Below are 19,258 nucleotides of genomic sequence, written 5' to 3'. Positions count from 1 at the left end.
CGGCTGGTACGAGGGTTAGACAAACATTGTGGGAATAATTATTAAGCTCTGAAAAAACTTCGCCATGAAGCGAATGGGCGAATATTTATGGAGCTACGATTGGAGCAGGTTCTGCATTGAATCATTTAATTAAGTTTGATGGAGATTTGAGCTCATTCAATCGAGGTTCTTTAATATTAATATGAGTAATATTTCAATAATTAAATTTGTATCATTCTTTAGATAATGTTCTAAATGTTTTCCATATTTTTAAAATTATTTCCCAAAGCATTAATATTTAATTCGCTCTTTCAATGTTGTCCAAAAGCTTTTATTTGCACGTGTTAAATATTAATCATTCTGATCGCTGCCTCTCCGAGAGTACTGGCAACTAAGTATCTATCTACTATTCTCTCTCTCATCTTTACTCTTCATAGCGATCAGCTTCCTCTAGTACATAACATGCCCTGCCCAGCGAATGTACCCTACAATCGCTCTCATAATAAACATCGCACTCGCACAGAGAGATGACGTAAAAAAAGACTTGACGGCAAATGGCAACAAAAACATGTTCCGCATATCAATGGCAACAACAATTCGAATCGCTCAATACAAAATAACAAGTGTACATAATACATACATATCTGTACATAATACATACATAAATGTATGGGAGCGAGAAAACGAGATTTCAATTTCAGTTTCAATTTGAGTTTCGGTTTCAACGCTGAGCTGCGCCTCAGAGAGGAATAAGAATTGGCAGGCCATGTTTTCCGCTCTCTCTTTGGTTTACTCTTTCGCTATTTGTTTCTCTCAGTGTGCCGCTCTTTCACTCATTTTCACTGGCTATTTCTCTGGGGTTTGCCCCTTGGGCTATGGTAATCGAGCGACTCTTGGGACTTTGTTTGGGTTTAAGGTTTCGTTAATTGAATCAGACAATAAATACCGCTTTGGCATAGGGCATTTTCTCTAGTCCAAGTCCCTAATTTAGTAATTAAACGTAGCTCAGAGAGGGAGAGAGAGAGTGGGAGAGAGTGAGCGACCGGGCAGCATTTCAATTATTTGAAGCAAATTAAACAGTTAACTGAATTGTCACCTCAGACAGGCACACACACTCATGAGCGTCACATTTTGGCCATTCCACTCCACTCCACACCATTCCATCACTGGCCCCTCACTGTCACGCTGTCCTTGTGCTTTGATAGAGCTAATGAATAAATAGTACTCTTCCCTCTACGACGGATACGGATAACACCTCATCAGCATCATCATTAGACAGCAGCAGGAGGGCAGGGGCCATGCCTCATCATTGAGCGATAATTGAATTTGCTCTGTGTATTAACACCTGCTAACGTTTTTGTTGTACGAATTGTGCTGTGTTGACCATCTTGTCTTGGCCCTAATATGACTCTAATTATGACTGTTGCCCTAAGCCCTGTCGTGGTGCTGTCCTCTGCGCACTCGCATCTTCTGCACAGACAATTGCCAATGCAATTTTAATGAGCCGCTCAGAGTGCAATACACAGAATATTTGTCTCAGCCAGCATTTGGCATGCCCAACGAGTCCCTTCACTTGCAATTTGTTATGCAAATTGTTGCAGTTAATGTTAATGGCAAAGTTCATGTGCCATTATCCCCACACATTACATGACACATTAGCCAGAATCAAACCGGGTAGGGAAACCCAAGTACTACGTGTCCAAGCATCTAAGTTAGCTCCTTTCTCCGTCAAGTGCTAATTGGTTATTCACTTGTCAATCGGCTGCTGTGCTGGGAATATTTAATTGGCAAATAAACGACACCTCTATTGATCGTTATGCCTTATCTCCATAATGAGATCAACCTTGGGCGATTCGGGGAAAGATTTGAGTTGTTTATAATGATATTCTTGGTAAAGTTAAAAGAAAACAAACAAGAGAACTGTTTCACAGAAGCTTGCACTTATTTTGAAGCGATTTAATGGCTATGGAAATTGTATCGAAATTGTGTTGAAAATATTTTTTAAGAGCAGAAAGCTCAATAAATAAGCATTTTTCAGGCTTTCATTTGGCAGAACTGTTCTACCCATTAATTATAATTAATGTATAATTGCTAGCACCTTAGTTTGTTGTTTTATTAAAACTATTTCTGATTAGTACCAGCCGTTCTCAGATTTGAATGAAACATCAGTTTTTAATTATTTAAAAGGGAAGGGAAGTTAACACAAGCTTCCATTTAATACGTGTATCATATTCTAAACGATACCAATAATAAGTTGTTGTCTACTGTCTATCCTTTGGTTTTTCCCTGTACTTCCAACTTAGACTTGCAGCCTTGCACATCATACATGTAAGTACACACACAAATAAATCTCTCTATTTATATAAATTAGCTAATTAATCTTTCTGGCGCTCAACGTTGTTTACGCTCAATTTGAGTTAAACGCTTCGCTTAGCTCAGCACACAGCAAAAATGAGAGACATAAAGAGAGAGATGTACACCTATACCGTTGTAATCACCACTGAACTCGGCTCAAAATCGGAATATGGAACATTTCGTTCAGTTCAGTTCACATTTGCAGCTATTTGCGATCAGTTATCAGTGGCACAGACAAAGCAAAATCATGCGAGTGACCCAGTTTCTGTGCTTTGGGGCGACACTTCTTTTGTTCAGCCTGTTGCAGCAGACACAGGCGGTGCCGACATCCACAGCCAAGCCGGGCATAGTGGCCCAAGCACAGCCAAAACCAGCAGGAAATCTGGCGCCCAGTCCGAGTACAGCGAAACCCCAGCCCCAGCGACAACAGCAAGGTGCGTTTGAGTTCCTATGGTGTTCCTCTTATGAGCTTATTTTCCCTTCCTCCACAATAGATCCCAAGTGCCAGCAGCCCTTGGATCCGGGTCCCTGTCGCATGAGTCTGGATCGCTTTTATTACAACAAGGACACAAATGCCTGTGAGACCTTCAAGTTTGGGGGCTGTCGAGGCAATGACAATCGCTTTGGCTTCCGTCAGACCTGCGAGGATGCTTGCCTCATCAGAAAGTGACTCAAAATCGATCCAATAAATGTCGTAAACCTTAAGGAACATTTGTGGAGTTTTTTGTTACGAAATTTCTTAGATAAGTAAGAAGTAATTATGTTTATCTGAAATTGTTCTCAATATATAGATGATATATGGAATTTATAAGAAAATGTATGGAGGAAGAATTTACATCTTATTTTATTTATAAGAACTTCCAGTCTTTCCCCGAAAACCAATCACTGTTCCTATTTGAATAACAAACAAACTCAAACTTAGTTTGCGTAGTTGATCACTTAGTGGGACGTGATAGCACCTGATAATTACCAGATGATCCATTGGTTCACACACCACACGCCCCGTTCCGCCTTATTTGCGTGACTCTCGCAGCTATCGCAGCACATCCAAGCGGTGCGGAAACTACTCGTCTTATCGTATCGGCTTTTGATTTTATATACTTAGCATATCAAAAGCCGGGCCATTATTAATATGTTGGCTATATTGGCTGGAGCATTGAACTGCAGCGAAGGTTGGACACTGCGAAGCGGACTGACAGAGACGTCTCTGAGCGACATCGGAGCCGTGATTTACATGCGACGACGAATCAGTTGGGCAAATACTCGTACTCCAATCCAATCCGAACCAAAAAAAAGCACACAAAAAGAGAAATAACTATGGACAGACAGAGACGCCTATGGAGTACGTGAGCGGGTGGGTTGGCCGCTCCGGTGACGCACTGTGTGTCGGGGGTATTTAAGCCTCGTTACGCCACACTGCTGTTGTCATTCGCAGTCATTCGCCCAACGCAAACGAAATGTGCTACAGATTCAGCTTCATTCTGATCATCGCCAGTGCCCTGCTGCTGGTGAACATCCTCGCAGCGCCGCCCTCCGATGTGGTCGTGGAGAAGCAGGACTCTGTGTCGGGAGAGAAACCGGTGGACGTGCCCGAGGACTGCCATCAGCCGAAGGAGACGGGACGCTGCTTTGCTCTGTTCTATCGGTATGCCTACAATGTGGATACCCAGGCGTGCGAGGAGTTTGTCTACGGAGGATGTGCCGGCAATAGGAACAACTTCGAGAGCAAGGATCTCTGCGAGCAGGCCTGCCTCGGCCGTGCGGCAGTCACCGAAAGCATCTCTGTGACCACTGAACAGAGCAGCGACAGTGAAGTGACTACGGAGAGCAGCATCAGCAGCAGCAGCAGTGCCTAAACTATTGTTTATTTTGCACACACTTACTTAGTATATAGATTTATTTATGGCCTGCCGACCAAGCAATTAAGTCACTTCCCATCGCCCATACCCCCACACAAATATACCCACAATACACACAGAAAAACTATGTATATTTATTTAATAATTTAACAAGCGTCTGTTAATGACCCTCGCGGTTCACGAGCACATCGATAAGCAGCCTTGTTCCCGTCTGGGGAATCGTATATAGCTCGGTGTTAGACCTTCGATGGGCATTAGTCGTTGTCGTTCCACAGCAGTTGGAAGAGTTTTGTCACAAAATCAAATCAATCATGAAGTTCCTTGCTATTTTTGGCCTGATATTTGCCCTGCTGGGCCTTACCCTTGCTCTGAAGGATCGTAAGTCTATCTGAAGAAATTTCAAGATACTCAAAATTCATGTTAATGTTCTCCTCTTTAGCCGACTGCGGACTTGATGCGGGAGTCGATGGAAATGGTCTGATCAAGTGCGCTGCGTTCGTGCCTTCCTGGACGTACCAAGCCGACAGCAATGAGTGCACGGAGTTCGTCTTTGGCGGCTGCGGTGGCAATGCCAATAGGTTTGTCACCCAAGCGGAGTGTGAGGAGAAGTGCAAGGAATAAATATTGCTTCTCAACGCCATTTAGACTCTGTTATGTTTTATGATTAATGAAATAAAATGTTTTATTCAAGTACAATTTTAATGGTGATTAATGAACAGGCCAACCAGTCGATGTACTTTAAGAAAAAAATGTTCAAGCTTTTTCACTTGCTGTTGAATAAACGGGTCGAACATGTTGGTATTTGCTGTAATGGCGAATGACTACCTGCAGGGCCTGACGGCAACAATTGCCCGTGCCCTATGCAGAAGAGAGAGAGAGAGAGCGATAGAAAGAGAGCTGAGCTTTGGTGCTGCTGCTGCGCTGAGCAAGAACGATAGCTAGAGCACAAAAAAAGTGCTGGTACGGAGATGGCGGGAAAGATACACGAAAGAACAGCCGCCGACGCGCATAAGCATATGCAATAACTGTGCCTTATGTACATACATACATACATACATATGTATGTACATTTGGAAGCACAGTGAACAGAGTGGATGGTGAACAGTTATAATATTTCGAATTCGTTGGGGAGATAAACTTTGCATGGGAAGAGAAAAGAGAATCCGATGCAGATGCATGAATCTGTTTGCGCTCGCTTGTTTAGGTATTCGCAATAGTAATTCGAACGGAAATAAGTTGTCTGTCTCTTTCCATCGCAAGCTCTCTACTAGTAAGACCAGTACGGGCTCTCTTCTGATAAGACAAATCGAGTCTATAAAGCTTCGAGATGTGACGCCTTGTCCCGTTCATGATGCTAACCCTTCTATGGCTGCTTAGAACAAAACTTGAAGTGATCACAAGTCCAATAAACGTGTGTGTACATGCATAAATACAAATACATATGTAGAGATATGTAACGATGAATGAATCTGTAGAACATTGTCAGAATCAGATTTCAATGTGATTTGCTTCTCCCTAATGAACACACAATGATAATGCAAGTGCGGAGAGTGTGCAGGTGCTCGTCTAGGTGAAGGGTTGGTTGATAAGCTGTCGTTACATTCATTGTAATTTTGTATAAATTCTACAACTGTTCCCTAGGCTTAGCTCAGTTTACATTTCCCTCTGTTGGCTGAAAGTTCTCGAAAAATCGCATTAAAATGAAGTTCATGCTGCTGTTGGTTGTGCTCGCTGCCCTTGTGGCTAGCTCCTTGGGTCTGAAGAACGGTCTGTCCTCTGGAGTTTTCTAACTATTTACCATAACTGAAGCATTTCCTTTGATTTCGACAGAAATTTGTGGACTTCCCAGTTCCCAAAATGGCGATGGAGTCCGTGCCTGTCTGGCTTACATTCCCAGTTGGTCCTACGATGGCAGGACATGCGTTTCGTTCATTTATGGGGGATGTGGTGGCAATGATAATCGTTTCGCATCTCAGGCTGAATGTGAGGCAAAGTGTTTGGAATAAATTTGCAGTGAATGAAATTGTAAAATAAATGAGTGGGAGTTTCCACAATGTACAAAATAATACGAATAAAGTGACCTTGAAGCTCCATTTAGCCAAAAACTAGGTTATGCTCTATAGAGAATGCTTCTGGAATCAAATCGGGATATTATTTAAGGGCTTATTGTTTTCCATTGTTACATGAAGTAGTGTTGCAACTGATCTTATTCTATAGAATTCTTACGTAAACAATTCAGTATAAATTGCCTAAGAAAAGCTCCGTCAACGTGTGTCTCTTGGGCCTGAAAGTTCCCAACATCCAGTCATCAAGTACCTGCTGATGTGAAGTAAAGTTGAGCAATTAATGACTCACTAATACCGGTTAAATGTGTGCAAATACTTTACATTGTCATCGATTTTGTAATAAGTCGAAGAACCAATCTTTTCGCAATTTACCTGTAAGTTTCCCAACCTTTTTGAGTGCGTGCCCACTGCCCTTTGTTGTGTCTGGCTTAAACAATTATTAATTATAATCAGACAATTATCATGGGTACAGATATTACGTCTGCCATGGGGCTTTCCCCTTGTTTGTGGCGAGCGGTAAACAAAGTGAGTTCTCGGTAACGAAAATTCAATGCAAAATAACAAGCTGATGAACGCAAACAAACATCCATTAGGGCGCAACACCGCAACGCAAATATTTACACAAAACATTACACATTTCGTGGAGATTTCCCATCATGTTTATTTATTTATTTTTTTTTGTTTAGCAGTTTGCTCGACTAATCGCTGCCAAGCGTTGCGATAAGCAATAGAATTTGTGTATAAATTATTCGCCTCTACGACACCGAGATTCAGTTCTGTCTTTTGGCTCTCTGAACGTGAAGCTCTCTCAAAGATTCCCTTCCATCATGAAGCTCCTTCTGCTGCTTGCTGTGCTCGCTGTCTTTGTGGCCAATTCTTTGGCTCTGAAAAATGGTCAGTGATCTTAAGAAAAACTTAGAAGAGCCCCAAAACTTACACTGAACTCCAAAATCTTTGATTTCCACAGAGATCTGTGGCCTTCAGCATTCCCGCAATGGAGACGGACGCATCTCCTGTGAGGCATACATTCCCAGCTGGTCTTTTGATTCCGCGGCAAATGAATGCATAGAGTTCATCTATGGGGGATGTGGTGGCAATGACAATCGTTTTGGTTCTAAGGAGGAGTGTGAGGCAAAGTGTTTGGAATAAAAGTTAGAGATTTAAAAACATAACAAAATACTCTTTAATTAATTGTGATGAAATATTTGCATTTATATTATTAGTTTCAAATCTTTAGCACTCATGCAAAGTACTCTCAAATATTGTGGGTATATTTGGTCGTCTGTATTGAAATATATATTTTCAATACAATCACAAGGTTCCAGTTTTTTACGGAGCCAAACCCAAAACAATGCCCGCTAATCGCTGTGACCCGCAGCTCGTCGGCTGATAAGTGTTCCGGTTTGTGCCGCCAAACATTTGCCACGAATGTTTTAGTTCCGTTTTGAAATCTTGAATATTTTGGTGCACCTAAATACTTATCAAAGAGAGCTTTGAAGCAGTTTAAAACTAATACCCAGAAATCACAGAATATTCTTGAAGTCTTAATAGAAAGATTTCCTCTTTCCCCGTAAAAAAATGATCTTCAAATGAAGGCAAATATTAAACTGTGAAAGTAAAGCTTGTGTCGCAATAGACTGCACTGTTTATTTCATTGTTTCATTGCACAATAATCGCGGAGGCTCTTATCGCTCTGCGATCCTTATAAGCAATCCGGTTTGGTTTTGGTTTTGGGCCTATAAAACGGCGACAGTCGCTGCCTCCAATGCACAGTTGTCTTTCGTTCGTACATCAGAGATCTGCAGTCTTGAGATTGCAATTTTGAAATTAAAAAATATGAAATATTTTGCTGTTCTGCTGCTGCTCTGCTGCCTCATGGCAAGCGCTTTGGCCACACTCAAGTCGCGTAAGTTCTAGGGATATACTTAGATTCAGATTATTTGGTGCTAATTCGATTTGTTTTGCAGCTGTTTGCGGCGAGGAGGTTGGCAAGAAGGGCGATTGCAGGGCCTCGCTACCGAAGTGGACTTATCGCGAGGATAAAAACGAATGCACCGAATTCCTGTACAGCGGCTGCCATGGCAATGCCAATCTGTTTGATGACAAAGTAAAGTGTGAACAGACTTGTGTAGTTTAAGCTTGAAAACCTTAGCTGTTATGTGAATAAATTTTAAAGATTTTAATGGTAATAATATACTTTTTATTTGTGCTCAATTTGTTGAATATTTCCATACAATTTCTCTGTGAAAGTTCTTCCAGTTTGACAGTCATAGAGCCACACTTGTCCACCATTATTTATATAGATTCTATATACTCACTTCTCATTGCATAATCTGTGCTTTGGTTCCAATCTGCACTCATAAATACGTAGGCACATGGATGAGCTATTTCCCTGGCTATCTGCCAACTTTCTAAGTGTATTTCGTCAGCGTCCACTAAAATCGCTGAGATAAGAATCCTCTTGTTCTTCTGCCCACATAATCTTCTCTATAAAGTGTTGATGTGGCCTGATGCAGCAGCTCAGACCTGACTTGGTGTTGCATTTAGAATGAAGTACCTCGCAATTGCAGTAATTGGATTGCTCATCGGCAGCCTATCCATCGCTAGTGGCTTCGCGGTGCATGCCAAGCCTGGTAAGACATTCCTCTCCATATATCCGCATAATATCTGAGACTTATTTGTTGTTAGAGATGTGCACTGCACCCCATTCGATGGATGGGATGGATCAGGATGCGGCTGCCTGTATGGCCTTTATGCCGGCCTGGACCTATGATGCCGACAAGAATATCTGCACCGAGTTTATCTATGGCGGTTGTGGCGGCAATGCAAATCAGTTCTCCACACAAGGCAAATGCGAAAAGGCGTGCAAGGACTAACTTCAAAAATTACTCAAAATTCCACTAAATATTGAACTCTGAAGAGCACAGCTTGTTTGTGTTTTGTTAATAAATTTCACTATAGTTTCCAAGGTTTGTTGTTTTTGTTTACCGCGCGAACAAACATCGCGAAATGTGCGGCAGAGTGACCCTCCGGGCCAACTGATAAGAGAACCGGTTTGAGTCTATAAAACGCCAACAGACACTGCCTTCCACGAACAGTTGGTTGTCGTCAGTGCCTCAGAGATCTGCAGTCTTAAGTTTTTGGAATCAATATGAAATTTTTCGCTGTTTTGCTGCTGCTCAGCTGCCTGCTGGCAAGTGCTTTCGCCGCACTCAAGTCGCGTAAGTTATAGAAAATAAATCATAATATTTGTCTGATTTTGTTACTAATTTTATTCCCATTTTATAGCTGTGTGTGGCGAGGAGTTTGGCAAATTGGGCAACTGCAAGTCGCAGCAGCAAAAGTGGACCTATCGCCGGGACAACAACGAGTGCCTGCAGTTCAACTACAGTGGCTGCCACGGCAACAACAATTTGTTTGACAGCAAGAAAATATGTGAACAGACGTGCAAGATTTAGACAATAATTAAGCACCCTTTGCCCTAGTTGTAATGTGAATAAATTGGAAAGACTTTGTATCCTAATATGTTCATCTTTATTGCGCTTTTTCTTTATGTTTTAACTCGTTAAACTTCAATGAATATTGGCTGGGCTTATCGTAAGTTAGTGTCTGATTTTTGTGTTTGTTTTGTTAGCTAACACTATGTATAATGTATATATGTTGTGGTATATATTTACTGTATATTTATTGTATTTTTTATATATTTTTTTCCATATGCATATGCTTGTTAATTGATATTTTTTGTTAATCATTTGAATGCCGTCTGCTGCTTAGTTCAGAGGGTTATCTGAGTAGATTTCTCTCTCTCTCTCTCTGTCTCTCTCTTTCTATTTTTTCTCTCAGCATTAACTATACTCTAACTAAGTATCTTTTAATCATTTGTATAAGTATTTTTTCAAAGTGCTTTTTATTATTTTTTGCATGTTTATATTTTTTTGTGTTCTTTTTTTTGTGTTTTATTTACTTTAACTTAGAGTTAAAAACTAATGCTTAGATTAACGTTTAAACTTTAGATTTCTTTAATTTCAATTGCACAAAAATCTTCTATTCACTCTTGGCATTCACTGAATTTCCATTCAAAGCACTTGCACCCGATCCTGCGGCTGCCTCCACTGCCGCCTGCTGCTGTTGTGTGGGCGTGGTTGGAGGCGACAGCGTTGCATGTTGTTGCTGTTGCTGCTGCTGCTGCTGCTGCTGTTGCTGCTGCTGCTGTTGATGCTGTTGATATGCCACTGCCGACTCGGCCAGATCCAAGAGTGCCGCTGAGGAGCTAACGGCTTGTCCTTGCCCCCCTCCTGCTGCCACCATGCCATTCATCGTCATGTCCTGCGCCTCGTGCTTCATCCTCAATGTGTTGTTATTGTGATTCACGGAATGGGAGTGGGAGTGCGAGTGCGAATGCTGCCCCAGGGCCGGATGATGGGCAAACGAGAGTGGCGGCAAATGGAGGCCCGGAAAGGCCAGACCCGCAGCTGCGGCGGCATGCAGCGACTGCAGCAGCGCCGCCGAGTGCTCCTGCGCCTTGCGACGCAGCTCGGCCACGGAGTTGGAGCGTGGATCGTGTCCGCCCGAGCCCTGGCTGGACTTGGGCGACTCCGGGGAGCTGGCCGCCGAGCTGCTGCTCACGGGAACACTCATCGGTGGGGCCACGCCCGCGGAGGAGGAGGGCGGCATCGGTGGCGGCTTCAGGGAGCAGCAGGAGCACAGGCTCTGGAAGGGCGAGCAGCCTGAAAAGATGAAAGATTTGACTTTGATTTATCTTTTCCTTAAGGAGCAGCTGCCTCCAATCTGATTATTCGATTATGTTGCGCCTTTCTGATTGACTTTTGATCGATGAACGCAACGACTTACCTTTGAGGCCCGGGAAGAGCGGCTGATGGGAGAACTGCGCCGCCAGATGGGGCGGCAGGAAGAGCGGTGGATGGTGGTTTGTGCCACGCTGTGCCGCCGCCGCAGCAGCCGCTGCTGCCACAGCGCTCTGTTCACTCAGCACCGGACGAAAGCCGCAATTGCTGCAAGAAAAAAATGAAAAAGTGTCTTAAAGTGGGTTCAAGAATCAAGTTAAAAGCGCTGCTTGTGCTGCTAAGACACACTGGGAGAGAGAAGAGGTAAAGAAGAGCAAGCCAGGCATAGACAGGATTTTCTCTTAAGTTATTCCCGCTCTAACAATGAGCCGATAATTATAATTTATACATCTGATTTTCTGTTTCTTCTTGTGTTTACATTTCCCAACACTTGAATCCACCCTCGCTATTCATTTGCACCCATTTACACTTCCACTTTACAGTGTCAACTGCTTTGCATTTCGCTTCCACGCGCACATTAAACAGAGCGCAGAAAAAACAAAAAACAAACAGTCAGCGGGCAACAAACAGAGTTTTAATTAACGCTTAATTGAAATAAATTAAAACATTTTTATGCGTAATTGCATTATTATTAATAAACCTAAATATTTTGTACGACTGGGGGGAATGCGAACACCCAGTTGTCATTTCTGTGCTCTGTTCTGTTAATTGAATGAAATATTACGCTTAGTCGCATGTCAAGGCAATTCGGAATGAATAAAAAACGCGATCCTCCCTTTCCCCATCCCTGCCCGGGGGCAACAATTAATGCAATTTGAAAATTGTAATTGATAAGTGAGCCAAACATTTGATGGAGCGGAATATGGATAAATTTCTATCATCCCCGTTAATAAAATTATGCAATATTATAAATAAATATCTAGTATTTATACCCGGTACTCGAAGAGTAAATAGGGGATATTGTATTTGTGCGGATAACGGTTGTATGTAACGCACAGAAGGAAACGTTTCCGACCCCATAAAGTATATATATTCTTGATCAGCATCAATAGCCGAGTCGATTGAGCCATGTCTGTCTGTCCGTCCGTCCGTCCGTCCGTCCGTCCGTCCGTCCGTCCGTCCGTCCGTCCGTCCTTATGAGCGCCTGGATCTCAGAGACCATAAGAGCTAGAGCCACCAAATTTTGCATCCAGACTTCTGTATGCTCACACTGTTACAAGTGTATTTCAAAAATGAGCCACGCCCCCTTCCGCCTCCGCAAAAGGGCGAAAACCTCCCAAGTCTACAATTTTGAAGATAGCAGAAAACAAAAAATGCCTTTCCGTAGGGAATGACCATATCTATCAGATCACCAAATTGGGATCCGATTGGATCATTATTATAGCCACAATGAAGAAATTAATTTGCAGTGGCCAAACCCACCCCGTCCCGCAGCATTCACACTCTGCTTAAGCGCTGTTTATGGCCTCTCCCCCTGACACGTCTCTGCCTCTGCCTCTGCCTCTGCCACGACTCTGCAGTGTGTGTCTATAGGGGAGGGTGGCGAGCTAAAGGAGCGTGTTGGCGTGAGCAGTGTTGTTGATGTAGATGACAGATGAAGAAAAAATGTAAAATTTGACAAATAACCGCTAAGTTGCAGATGTAGTACTGAGTGCCGGGTATAAAAGTTGTGACGCGTAAGAAGCGTCTCACACGTCCCTTCTCGTTTTTATTAGAATTAATTGCGTTTAATCAACTCGTTTTAATGTGTGGCTGAGCCTCGCATCAATTTTGGCTGTGAAATTTGAGCTAGAAAATGGGAAAAATTCAATTTTCATTTGTTCAAATTTACATTAAAAGCCAGGCGCCGCTCTGCCACCGTGAGTGCCGTCCCCAGGGGGATATTGCCAGACAAATGTGTCTGAAATTGAATAATTTTCAGCCTGGCAAGGGCAGGAGCAGGGTGGCCCTGGTGTGGTCACAAAAAATCTCTGGCTCTTGCCAAATGCTAATCGAGTTGGTTGGCAAGCGGCAGGGACTTGGGGCATGCCTCGCGAGTCGCGACCACCAGCACCACAATCATCGTGGCCGCTGTCGCTTTTAATTCTCTCCACTCGCGGCTCACTGTTTTTTTTTCCAGCTACCCAAATATCTCTGGCCTTCTAATCTCGTCATGTTTTTGGTGGCCTGCTCTTATCCTCTGACGGCAGTTTGTTCGGCCGTGATTTTTCGAGGTTTTGCCGCTTTCTCTGTTGACTTTTTGGTAGTTGGAGAACGCAAAACGCTTGGCCGCTTGAAACGGAATTTTCAATGCGACAGCTGCGTATTTATAGCGTTTTTTTCTGGAGTGGGTTGGAGCTTTTTTGGAGCTTAGATGGCAAATATAAAGCAACATATTTTTATGTTTTTACAGCGGAAAATTAACTTATCTATTTCCTATAATTTAAGCTAATTTTCTGTCCAAAAATAAATATTTTCTCTGTTAATCGTTGCAGAAAAACCAAAATTCCTTGCAGCTTTAGCAACTTTTTGCATGTCCATGAATACTTTATGGTTTTAAAAACGGTTATACTGCCACGCCCATAACGATGGATGATATGCCCAGATACCTCCTGCCACTATGCCTTTCCCATGGCCCCTAATTAAGCTTAGAGCCAAAAAAGCAAAAGTCCAAGCGGCAAAAACGAGACGAGAAAACTCAAACACGAACAACAAGGAGAGCAAACAACACTCAGCCATAGACATGGCACACCCCCAACCCCCCCTTGCGTCTAGTTGCGAAAAAAGCAGTAAACTTAAATGTTTGCGTATAATTAAGCACTCATCCTTTGGTCGTAATTAAATTTTGCATGTGCACATCCAACAGATGCCTCGGACTGCGAGGGGGGAGGTCTGACTGTGGGGCTCGGGCTCTTCGTAGCAGAATGTACATATGTATACATATGTAGCTGTAAATATGTACATACATACATACGTATGTATGCATGCTTGTTTATTGCTGTAGGCGACAGCGCTCTGAGCGGGTGTGGGGTGTGCACTGGGCAGGGGGTATATATGTAAGTCCCACGCCCTCACAACTGCCGCCGCCTTAATTGCTATACTCAACAAGACAGTCGTTTGCTTATCCACTCCACCATCCACCCATGCCTCTCTTTTTTGCTCTCTCTCGCAAGCTCTCTTTTTTACACTCTCGCTCTCTCTCCTACGCCAGCTTCTAGTTCCCGTTCTCTCTGGCTGTTACTTTCGTGTGCTTCCCTCTCTCTCTAATTAAGACATTCACAAGCTCGAGTGTTGTCGTTGAGCTCGTTAGTTAGTACATAACTTTTCCTCTAGGCTGTGTCGGGCACAGAGGCAGGCAGGTAGCAGGTGGCTCTCACGCTCTCATTCCCGCTCTCCCGGTTAATATTGTCAATGTCAATCTTGGTGTCTTCTCATACCTTGAAACAAGACGCTTGCTGGCAAAAGTTTTTCTTAAAATTTTCGCACTCTTCGCACAGATTGCATTTAGCCAAGGATAAAGTTTGCCACATGCCACATGCCCCGTGCCACCTCGTGCTGTATGTCTGTGTGTGTGTGTACTCTGGCGTAATTAGTCGGGCAAACATTTTAATGCTTTACGCAATTCTAACAAATTAAACTCAAGCAATCAACACCTACCCAGGCTTAGCTGCTCCCACTCGTTCCACACACACTCTCACTCACTCTCCTCCTCCCACTCTCCTTCTCCGCCGCCCTCTGCCACGTCAAAGTCAAACTTAATTTCCGCAAAATGTATTTTTTTTCCACGAAACTTTTTTTTTGGGACTCCGTTTCTTCCCCAGGACGCTGCTTATTATATTAGGCTACACCCAAAAAGTTGTTGCTGGCGGGAGGGAGGGAGGTAGTGCCGAGTTGAAGCTTATTTTAATTGCATGATGAATATTAAAATATTTGCTTAATTTATTATTCAGGCACTCGCATTCGTGCGCGCAAACATCACGAATACAGGTGAACATTTTTGGCTGGCAACCCATCCCGCGGTACATGGATTGCTGTATGTATTTCAGTTTCGGGAGGGTCTCCACAGGCACATAGATGCTGGGTACATACATAGTTAAGTATTTCATGGCATGGCTGCCAAACTTTTGTAATACATATTTATGTAGTTACATATTTGTGCATAAAGTACGATTACGATTACGATTACGATTATGTGCGTGGGTGTGGAGATTTTTGGGTATTCAATTAACATTTTCAAACTGAAAACTTATTCCAGCACATGATTTTCGGGTTTATGGAGTAGCATTTTGTGTGGGTTATGCGGATTATTTATGATAGTTGAAGGGTGTTTTTGGGTAGTAAATTAAGGTAGATAATTAATCTACATCATGGGAGATTCTAAGTAATTTTAGGCATTATATTAGCAACAAAAAATATTCTTGCTGATAGAATTATTAACAAAAAAAGACCGTTCTTAAACAAGTTTGTGATTGTGAAAAGGATTTCTTATAGTTAAGTTCTCCACTAAGAAATTTCGACTATAAACTACTAAATTCAAAGCTTCTATTTGTGCAGCTCAGCAACACTCTCTAAAAAAACTCCCAAAACTCTTCACACTTTCCTTCAGCGGCTTTGCTTTACTTTCTTTCATATTTATTTGCTTAAAAATGCTTTTGCTTGTGCATTTTAAGCAGCTTCATTTCGAAGCCAAGACAATAAATATTGCATTTAACTGCTTTTAGGTCATTGCATAATTTGTGTTGTGTTTTGGTTTTTATTTTCTTTACGCAAAACCCGTTCCTGGCGCTTACATGACTTTGCCACTGACGTCATAGCAGAAGACCTTCGTTGGGGCAATTGCGGATTAGTGCTCGCATCTCTGCTGATTGAACTAAAATAATTATTTATTTAGTTGTTCGATTTGCATAAAATATGCAAGTCAGCGAGTCAGAGAGAAAATAAAAGAAGAGAAAAGAAAAGAAAGCTTTGGCATCGAGATAAATATCTTTGGAGTCTGCCGGGCACTGAGTGCCTGACTAATGCGATGATAAATGTTTGCGATGAAACGCTTCACTTGAGATTGGAGTCCGAAGTCTGTGCTGCAAGAAGGACATCCGGCACTGAGGCATTTGAATAACAATATCATAGGACGAGAGTTATCACAAATTCTGAGTGTTTTTGGAATCGGAATCGATTTGGTCAACCGTTACAGCAGCAGCAGCAGCAGCAGGAATCAAGAGGCATTGGCAGGGGGAGGGCTGCAATGATTCAGCAATCACAGAAGTCCACACAGAAGCGTGCCCCCTGCCCAGTGGGTTGTCCTGTCGCCTGGCACTATTATGTCTCTGCCGGATCCTGTTCTTTTTTTTATTGTGGTGTAATATTTGTTGTTCGGGCGCGTTGACATGTGAGGCAAGGACTTGAGGTCTGCCGGCTTCAGACTCTTTGTTGGGCCGCCCGTGGCCTCTTTGCTGGCTGATGAGACCGCCCACTGATACAGTTACAGAGAGCGCAGAAAAAACGCACAGGAGCGGGAGAGAGTGGGGGAATGGCAGCGCCTTTTGTGCGTCGTTAGGCTCGTGGCATATGGCAAATTTCGACTACAAACAAAACACCCTCGTTTACGCCCAATTTAATTTTCAAGTAGCTTTTTATGGCCTTGTGGCTAGCTAAATTTTGAATTTGTGATCTGAGGAGCAAGAAATAACAGAGTTAATATTCATAAAGAATAATAAATGGATAGCTGGCAATGGGATTTATTGTGTGGATGATCAAAGGATGATCCGTAGCTTGGATTCCAAAAGAAATTATTTGATCGGTGGAATATAGCAATCCCTGACAGCTACTTAAAGTTCCAATAACTACACATATTTAATCTCATAACAGACATTTAATATGCCGCCTGCCACTCGTGCAAAAATGCTCATAAATTGCCTGAATATTAAGTGAAAATATGCAAGCTCATTAGATGTTAAGCCAATTAGGATTCCAGCACCACCGCCTGTGGGACTATCCATGTCAGCACACACACTCCCACCCCGTAAGTACTCCCCCTCAAACGATTATAAACCCAACGATCTGCTAATTGCCTGCGTGTCATTAAGCTTCCACTTACAGAGGAATTAGACAAACAAACAATAAAATTTATGGCAAGTGTCGCATTTTGTCATCAAAACGAAAACAACTGCCAGCAAAGGAAACAAAAGGACTCAAAGCCACCCCACTGGAAGTACTCGAGGCAAAATATTTACACAAAATCCCAGGCACTGACATTTCCACCCCTAAGCGGGCAGCAGCCCAACTCCGACTCCAAATCTTCCTTTGGTTTCTGTTCTCTCGGGTTTTTTTCTCAGCGACGATGACTAAATTAGCTGCTGATTGCACTAGCAGGAGGATGGCATCGGAGCTCCAGCCAGACAATGACCGCAATGAGAGCAATAATGACATTAGATGGGTGGGTGGGGACTGCCATCTTGGACTGCCATCCCTGCGACTGACCCATGGCTGAGCGGTGCTCCTGCGGTGCTCTCTCCTCTCACGGGCTATTGAACAGGCGTGCGCAGCGGAAGGCGTTGCTACTTAATGTTTTGGATGGAAAACGTTTAAATTCCATTGGCGCACTTCCGGTCAGCGGATGTCGTGTGCGCCAGCGGAAACATTAAGAGAGCAACATTCTCTCTCTCTGCCAGCAACAAGAAATCCCTGCCCTAATGATGCTGTGCCATTGATACCATCAACGGCACGTGCAAAAAAAGGCGCCCAGTGTCTAATCATCAACGGAACATCGCCTGAACGACTCGCGTTGTTTTCCTAAACATATGTGGCATGTGGCACAGGGAGATCTAATGGTAATGTTTGGAAATTTTATTTGTGGGCAGTTTCAATCACTTTCGAATGAGCGCGAAGTGACTATAAGTGATCAAAACTACTTGAAAGTGCGAGTAAAACTTCTGTATGACTCTGAAATTGTTTTAAAATAATTGTAGAATAATATTTGAATATTTGTGACACTTTTTAAGGCGAATGGTAGCCCCGAAACCCTCCTCTTTCAGTCGGGTAAATGTTTCATTCTGCATGGAAAATCACTGAAGGTTTATCTGATATTTTCGGGCGACACAAAGGCACCCACTTGCCACGCTTAAATGCTGATCTTCATCTGCTAAATATCTTTAAAATAACATAAAAATTCACTCACTTATCGCTGCCATTTCCCGCACCAAAGCTGCCAAAGATGTGACTGCCGAAAGCTGCCGCTGCTGCCGCCGAGCTGTGTGGCATCTGTGGTGCATGCGGCGTTGTGGGCGTTGGCGTGGACGAGGCCGAGTTGTTCGAGGAGTGATGGCCGCCCATGCGGGAGCCGGTGGTCAGCGACATGGGTCCGCCCACCTCGATGGGCGAGTCGGTGTTGCGTGAGTTGGAGGGGCTGCTGGGCGCCTGGCCGCTGGCCAGCGGCGTATGCTCACGCATGCCCGGCGAGGGGGAGCCGGCGCTGATGGAGCCCAGCGACTGGGAGGCCGAGTGCGGGGTGGCTGTCAGCTGGTTGGAGGACAAGGGACGCTCATTGTCGCTGGAGTCCAAGTGCATGCCGCCGCCCGGGCTGTGCGAGTGCGAATGGGAGTGGGAGTGGGAGTGCTGCTGCTGCTCCAGGGGGCCATTGGTCATGGGACTGTGGGAGCGCTGACGCGGCAGCTCGTCCATGTCGTCATCGATTTCGGCGGTGATGTCTGGCGAGGATTCGCGTGAGTCGTGCAGCTGCAAAAGGGAATGTTAAGCTCGATCTCCTTCAGCTCTTTCTCTGCCACTTACCTTATCCAATGAGCTGCTGCTCTCGCCATTTTCCCGCTTGCGCTGCTCATCCTTTAGCCGCTCCGCCTTGCGCCACTTGGCTCGACGATTCTGGAACCAGACCTGCAGGCACAAAGAGGGAGAGAGAGCACGAAATTGATAAAGTTTTTAGAAAATTGGCCACATGTCCATTATTTATGCCAGGGGGCAGGCTGCCTTGACTTTCAGCAGCCTGGCGGCAGCCAATTGAAAATTGAAAAACTTTCCCCACACACAGAGAGAGCCACAGACAGGGAGCGGCTTGATTGTTTGCTGTTGGGGGTTGGGGCGGAACAATAAACGCAATTTTCCACCTCACAAACTTTAACAATTTGCAAGCCCGCTGCCCCGTGCCTCTGTTGCTTCCCTTTCCCTCCAGCTGCGGGCCAATCTAAGACATAAACAAACAAAA

The 19,258-nt window shown here is 43.7% G+C and overlaps 9 protein-coding genes across 9 annotated transcripts in view; 8 read left to right on the top strand and 1 right to left on the bottom strand.

Moving 5' to 3' along the window:
* Nucleotides 1-671: 671 nt before the first annotated feature.
* Nucleotides 672-8,444, top strand: LOC117900597 (chymotrypsin inhibitor SCI-II-like). Its single transcript, XM_034811007.1, has 4 exons — nt 672-679; nt 2,712-2,717; nt 8,093-8,165; nt 8,227-8,444. The coding sequence occupies exons 3-4, from the start codon at nt 8,096-8,098 to the stop codon at nt 8,394-8,396; spliced, it is 240 nt and encodes a 79-aa protein (XP_034666898.1). The 5' UTR covers nt 672-679; nt 2,712-2,717; nt 8,093-8,095; the 3' UTR covers nt 8,397-8,444.
* LOC117900590 (kunitz/BPTI-like toxin) lies at nt 2,517-3,045 on the top strand. Its single transcript, XM_034810999.1, has 2 exons — nt 2,517-2,768; nt 2,829-3,045. Exons 1-2 carry the CDS (start codon nt 2,582-2,584, stop codon nt 3,002-3,004), a joined length of 363 nt encoding a protein of 120 aa, XP_034666890.1. The 5' UTR covers nt 2,517-2,581; the 3' UTR covers nt 3,005-3,045.
* Nucleotides 3,745-4,317, top strand: LOC117900591 (pancreatic trypsin inhibitor). The gene has a single exon (XM_034811000.1). It carries the CDS (start codon nt 3,792-3,794, stop codon nt 4,188-4,190), a length of 399 nt encoding a protein of 132 aa, XP_034666891.1. The 5' UTR covers nt 3,745-3,791; the 3' UTR covers nt 4,191-4,317.
* Nucleotides 4,413-4,889, top strand: LOC117900593 (male accessory gland serine protease inhibitor-like). The gene is made up of 2 exons (XM_034811003.1): nt 4,413-4,571; nt 4,633-4,889. The coding sequence occupies exons 1-2, from the start codon at nt 4,505-4,507 to the stop codon at nt 4,812-4,814; spliced, it is 249 nt and encodes an 82-aa protein (XP_034666894.1). The 5' UTR covers nt 4,413-4,504; the 3' UTR covers nt 4,815-4,889.
* On the top strand, nt 5,824-6,219 carry LOC117900595 (male accessory gland serine protease inhibitor-like). The gene is made up of 2 exons (XM_034811005.1): nt 5,824-5,960; nt 6,024-6,219. Exons 1-2 carry the CDS (start codon nt 5,894-5,896, stop codon nt 6,197-6,199), a joined length of 243 nt encoding a protein of 80 aa, XP_034666896.1. The 5' UTR covers nt 5,824-5,893; the 3' UTR covers nt 6,200-6,219.
* LOC117900594 (male accessory gland serine protease inhibitor-like) lies at nt 7,000-7,431 on the top strand. The gene is made up of 2 exons (XM_034811004.1): nt 7,000-7,153; nt 7,227-7,431. The coding sequence occupies exons 1-2, from the start codon at nt 7,087-7,089 to the stop codon at nt 7,406-7,408; spliced, it is 249 nt and encodes an 82-aa protein (XP_034666895.1). The 5' UTR covers nt 7,000-7,086; the 3' UTR covers nt 7,409-7,431.
* Nucleotides 8,445-8,759: 315 nt separating the features above from the next.
* Nucleotides 8,760-9,197, top strand: LOC117900592 (male accessory gland serine protease inhibitor). Its single transcript, XM_034811001.1, has 2 exons — nt 8,760-8,892; nt 8,948-9,197. The coding sequence occupies exons 1-2, from the start codon at nt 8,808-8,810 to the stop codon at nt 9,133-9,135; spliced, it is 273 nt and encodes a 90-aa protein (XP_034666892.1). The 5' UTR covers nt 8,760-8,807; the 3' UTR covers nt 9,136-9,197.
* A 139-nt stretch (nt 9,198-9,336) lies between these two features.
* LOC117900596 (chymotrypsin inhibitor SCI-II-like) lies at nt 9,337-9,782 on the top strand. The gene is made up of 2 exons (XM_034811006.1): nt 9,337-9,480; nt 9,548-9,782. Exons 1-2 carry the CDS (start codon nt 9,411-9,413, stop codon nt 9,715-9,717), a joined length of 240 nt encoding a protein of 79 aa, XP_034666897.1. The 5' UTR covers nt 9,337-9,410; the 3' UTR covers nt 9,718-9,782.
* Nucleotides 9,783-10,027: 245 nt separating this feature from the next.
* LOC117900588 (AF4/FMR2 family member lilli) overlaps nt 10,028-19,258 on the bottom strand; it is a 30,792-nt gene continuing 21,561 nt past the window's right edge. Inside the window, exons 5-8 of the mRNA XM_034810998.1 lie at nt 18,829-18,930; nt 18,218-18,774; nt 11,111-11,271; nt 10,028-10,986 (exon numbers count right to left, since the gene is read on the bottom strand). Of these exons, the coding sequence (XP_034666889.1) occupies nt 10,304-10,986; nt 11,111-11,271; nt 18,218-18,774; nt 18,829-18,930 (1,503 nt within the window). The 3' untranslated portion in view covers nt 10,028-10,303. The remainder of the gene's footprint in view (nt 10,987-11,110; nt 11,272-18,217; nt 18,775-18,828; nt 18,931-19,258) is intronic.

Source organism: Drosophila subobscura, chromosome U, assembly GCF_008121235.1.
Source record: "Drosophila subobscura isolate 14011-0131.10 chromosome U, UCBerk_Dsub_1.0, whole genome shotgun sequence".
NCBI lineage: Eukaryota > Metazoa > Arthropoda > Insecta > Diptera > Drosophilidae > Drosophila > Drosophila subobscura.
The sequence above is the reverse complement of the archived record's forward strand: the minus strand, read 5'-3'. Positions and strand labels throughout refer to the sequence as shown.

What these genes read in the sequence shown, in the direction of transcription:
- LOC117900596 (XM_034811006.1), top strand. Translation starts at nt 9,411, where the DNA reads ATGAAATTTTTCGCTGTTTTGCTGCTGCTCAGCTGCCTGCTGGCAAGT. An exon ending in TTTCGCCGCACTCAAGTCGC is followed by an intron (nt 9,481 to 9,547) that starts GTAAGTTATAGA and finishes CCCATTTTATAG; the next exon opens with CTGTGTGTGGCGAGGAGTTT.
- LOC117900593 (XM_034811003.1), top strand. Translation starts at nt 4,505, where the DNA reads ATGAAGTTCCTTGCTATTTTTGGCCTGATATTTGCCCTGCTGGGCCTT. An exon ending in TACCCTTGCTCTGAAGGATC is followed by an intron (nt 4,572 to 4,632) that starts GTAAGTCTATCT and finishes TCTCCTCTTTAG; the next exon opens with CCGACTGCGGACTTGATGCG.
- LOC117900590 (XM_034810999.1), top strand. Translation starts at nt 2,582, where the DNA reads ATGCGAGTGACCCAGTTTCTGTGCTTTGGGGCGACACTTCTTTTGTTC. An exon ending in GCCCCAGCGACAACAGCAAG is followed by an intron (nt 2,769 to 2,828) that starts GTGCGTTTGAGT and finishes CCTCCACAATAG; the next exon opens with ATCCCAAGTGCCAGCAGCCC.
- LOC117900592 (XM_034811001.1), top strand. Translation starts at nt 8,808, where the DNA reads ATGAAGTACCTCGCAATTGCAGTAATTGGATTGCTCATCGGCAGCCTA. An exon ending in CGCGGTGCATGCCAAGCCTG is followed by an intron (nt 8,893 to 8,947) that starts GTAAGACATTCC and finishes ATTTGTTGTTAG; the next exon opens with AGATGTGCACTGCACCCCAT.
- LOC117900594 (XM_034811004.1), top strand. Translation starts at nt 7,087, where the DNA reads ATGAAGCTCCTTCTGCTGCTTGCTGTGCTCGCTGTCTTTGTGGCCAAT. An exon ending in TTCTTTGGCTCTGAAAAATG is followed by an intron (nt 7,154 to 7,226) that starts GTCAGTGATCTT and finishes TGATTTCCACAG; the next exon opens with AGATCTGTGGCCTTCAGCAT.
- LOC117900595 (XM_034811005.1), top strand. Translation starts at nt 5,894, where the DNA reads ATGAAGTTCATGCTGCTGTTGGTTGTGCTCGCTGCCCTTGTGGCTAGC. An exon ending in CTCCTTGGGTCTGAAGAACG is followed by an intron (nt 5,961 to 6,023) that starts GTCTGTCCTCTG and finishes TGATTTCGACAG; the next exon opens with AAATTTGTGGACTTCCCAGT.
- LOC117900591 (XM_034811000.1), top strand. Translation starts at nt 3,792, where the DNA reads ATGTGCTACAGATTCAGCTTCATTCTGATCATCGCCAGTGCCCTGCTG.
- LOC117900597 (XM_034811007.1), top strand. Translation starts at nt 8,096, where the DNA reads ATGAAATATTTTGCTGTTCTGCTGCTGCTCTGCTGCCTCATGGCAAGC. An exon ending in TTTGGCCACACTCAAGTCGC is followed by an intron (nt 8,166 to 8,226) that starts GTAAGTTCTAGG and finishes TTTGTTTTGCAG; the next exon opens with CTGTTTGCGGCGAGGAGGTT.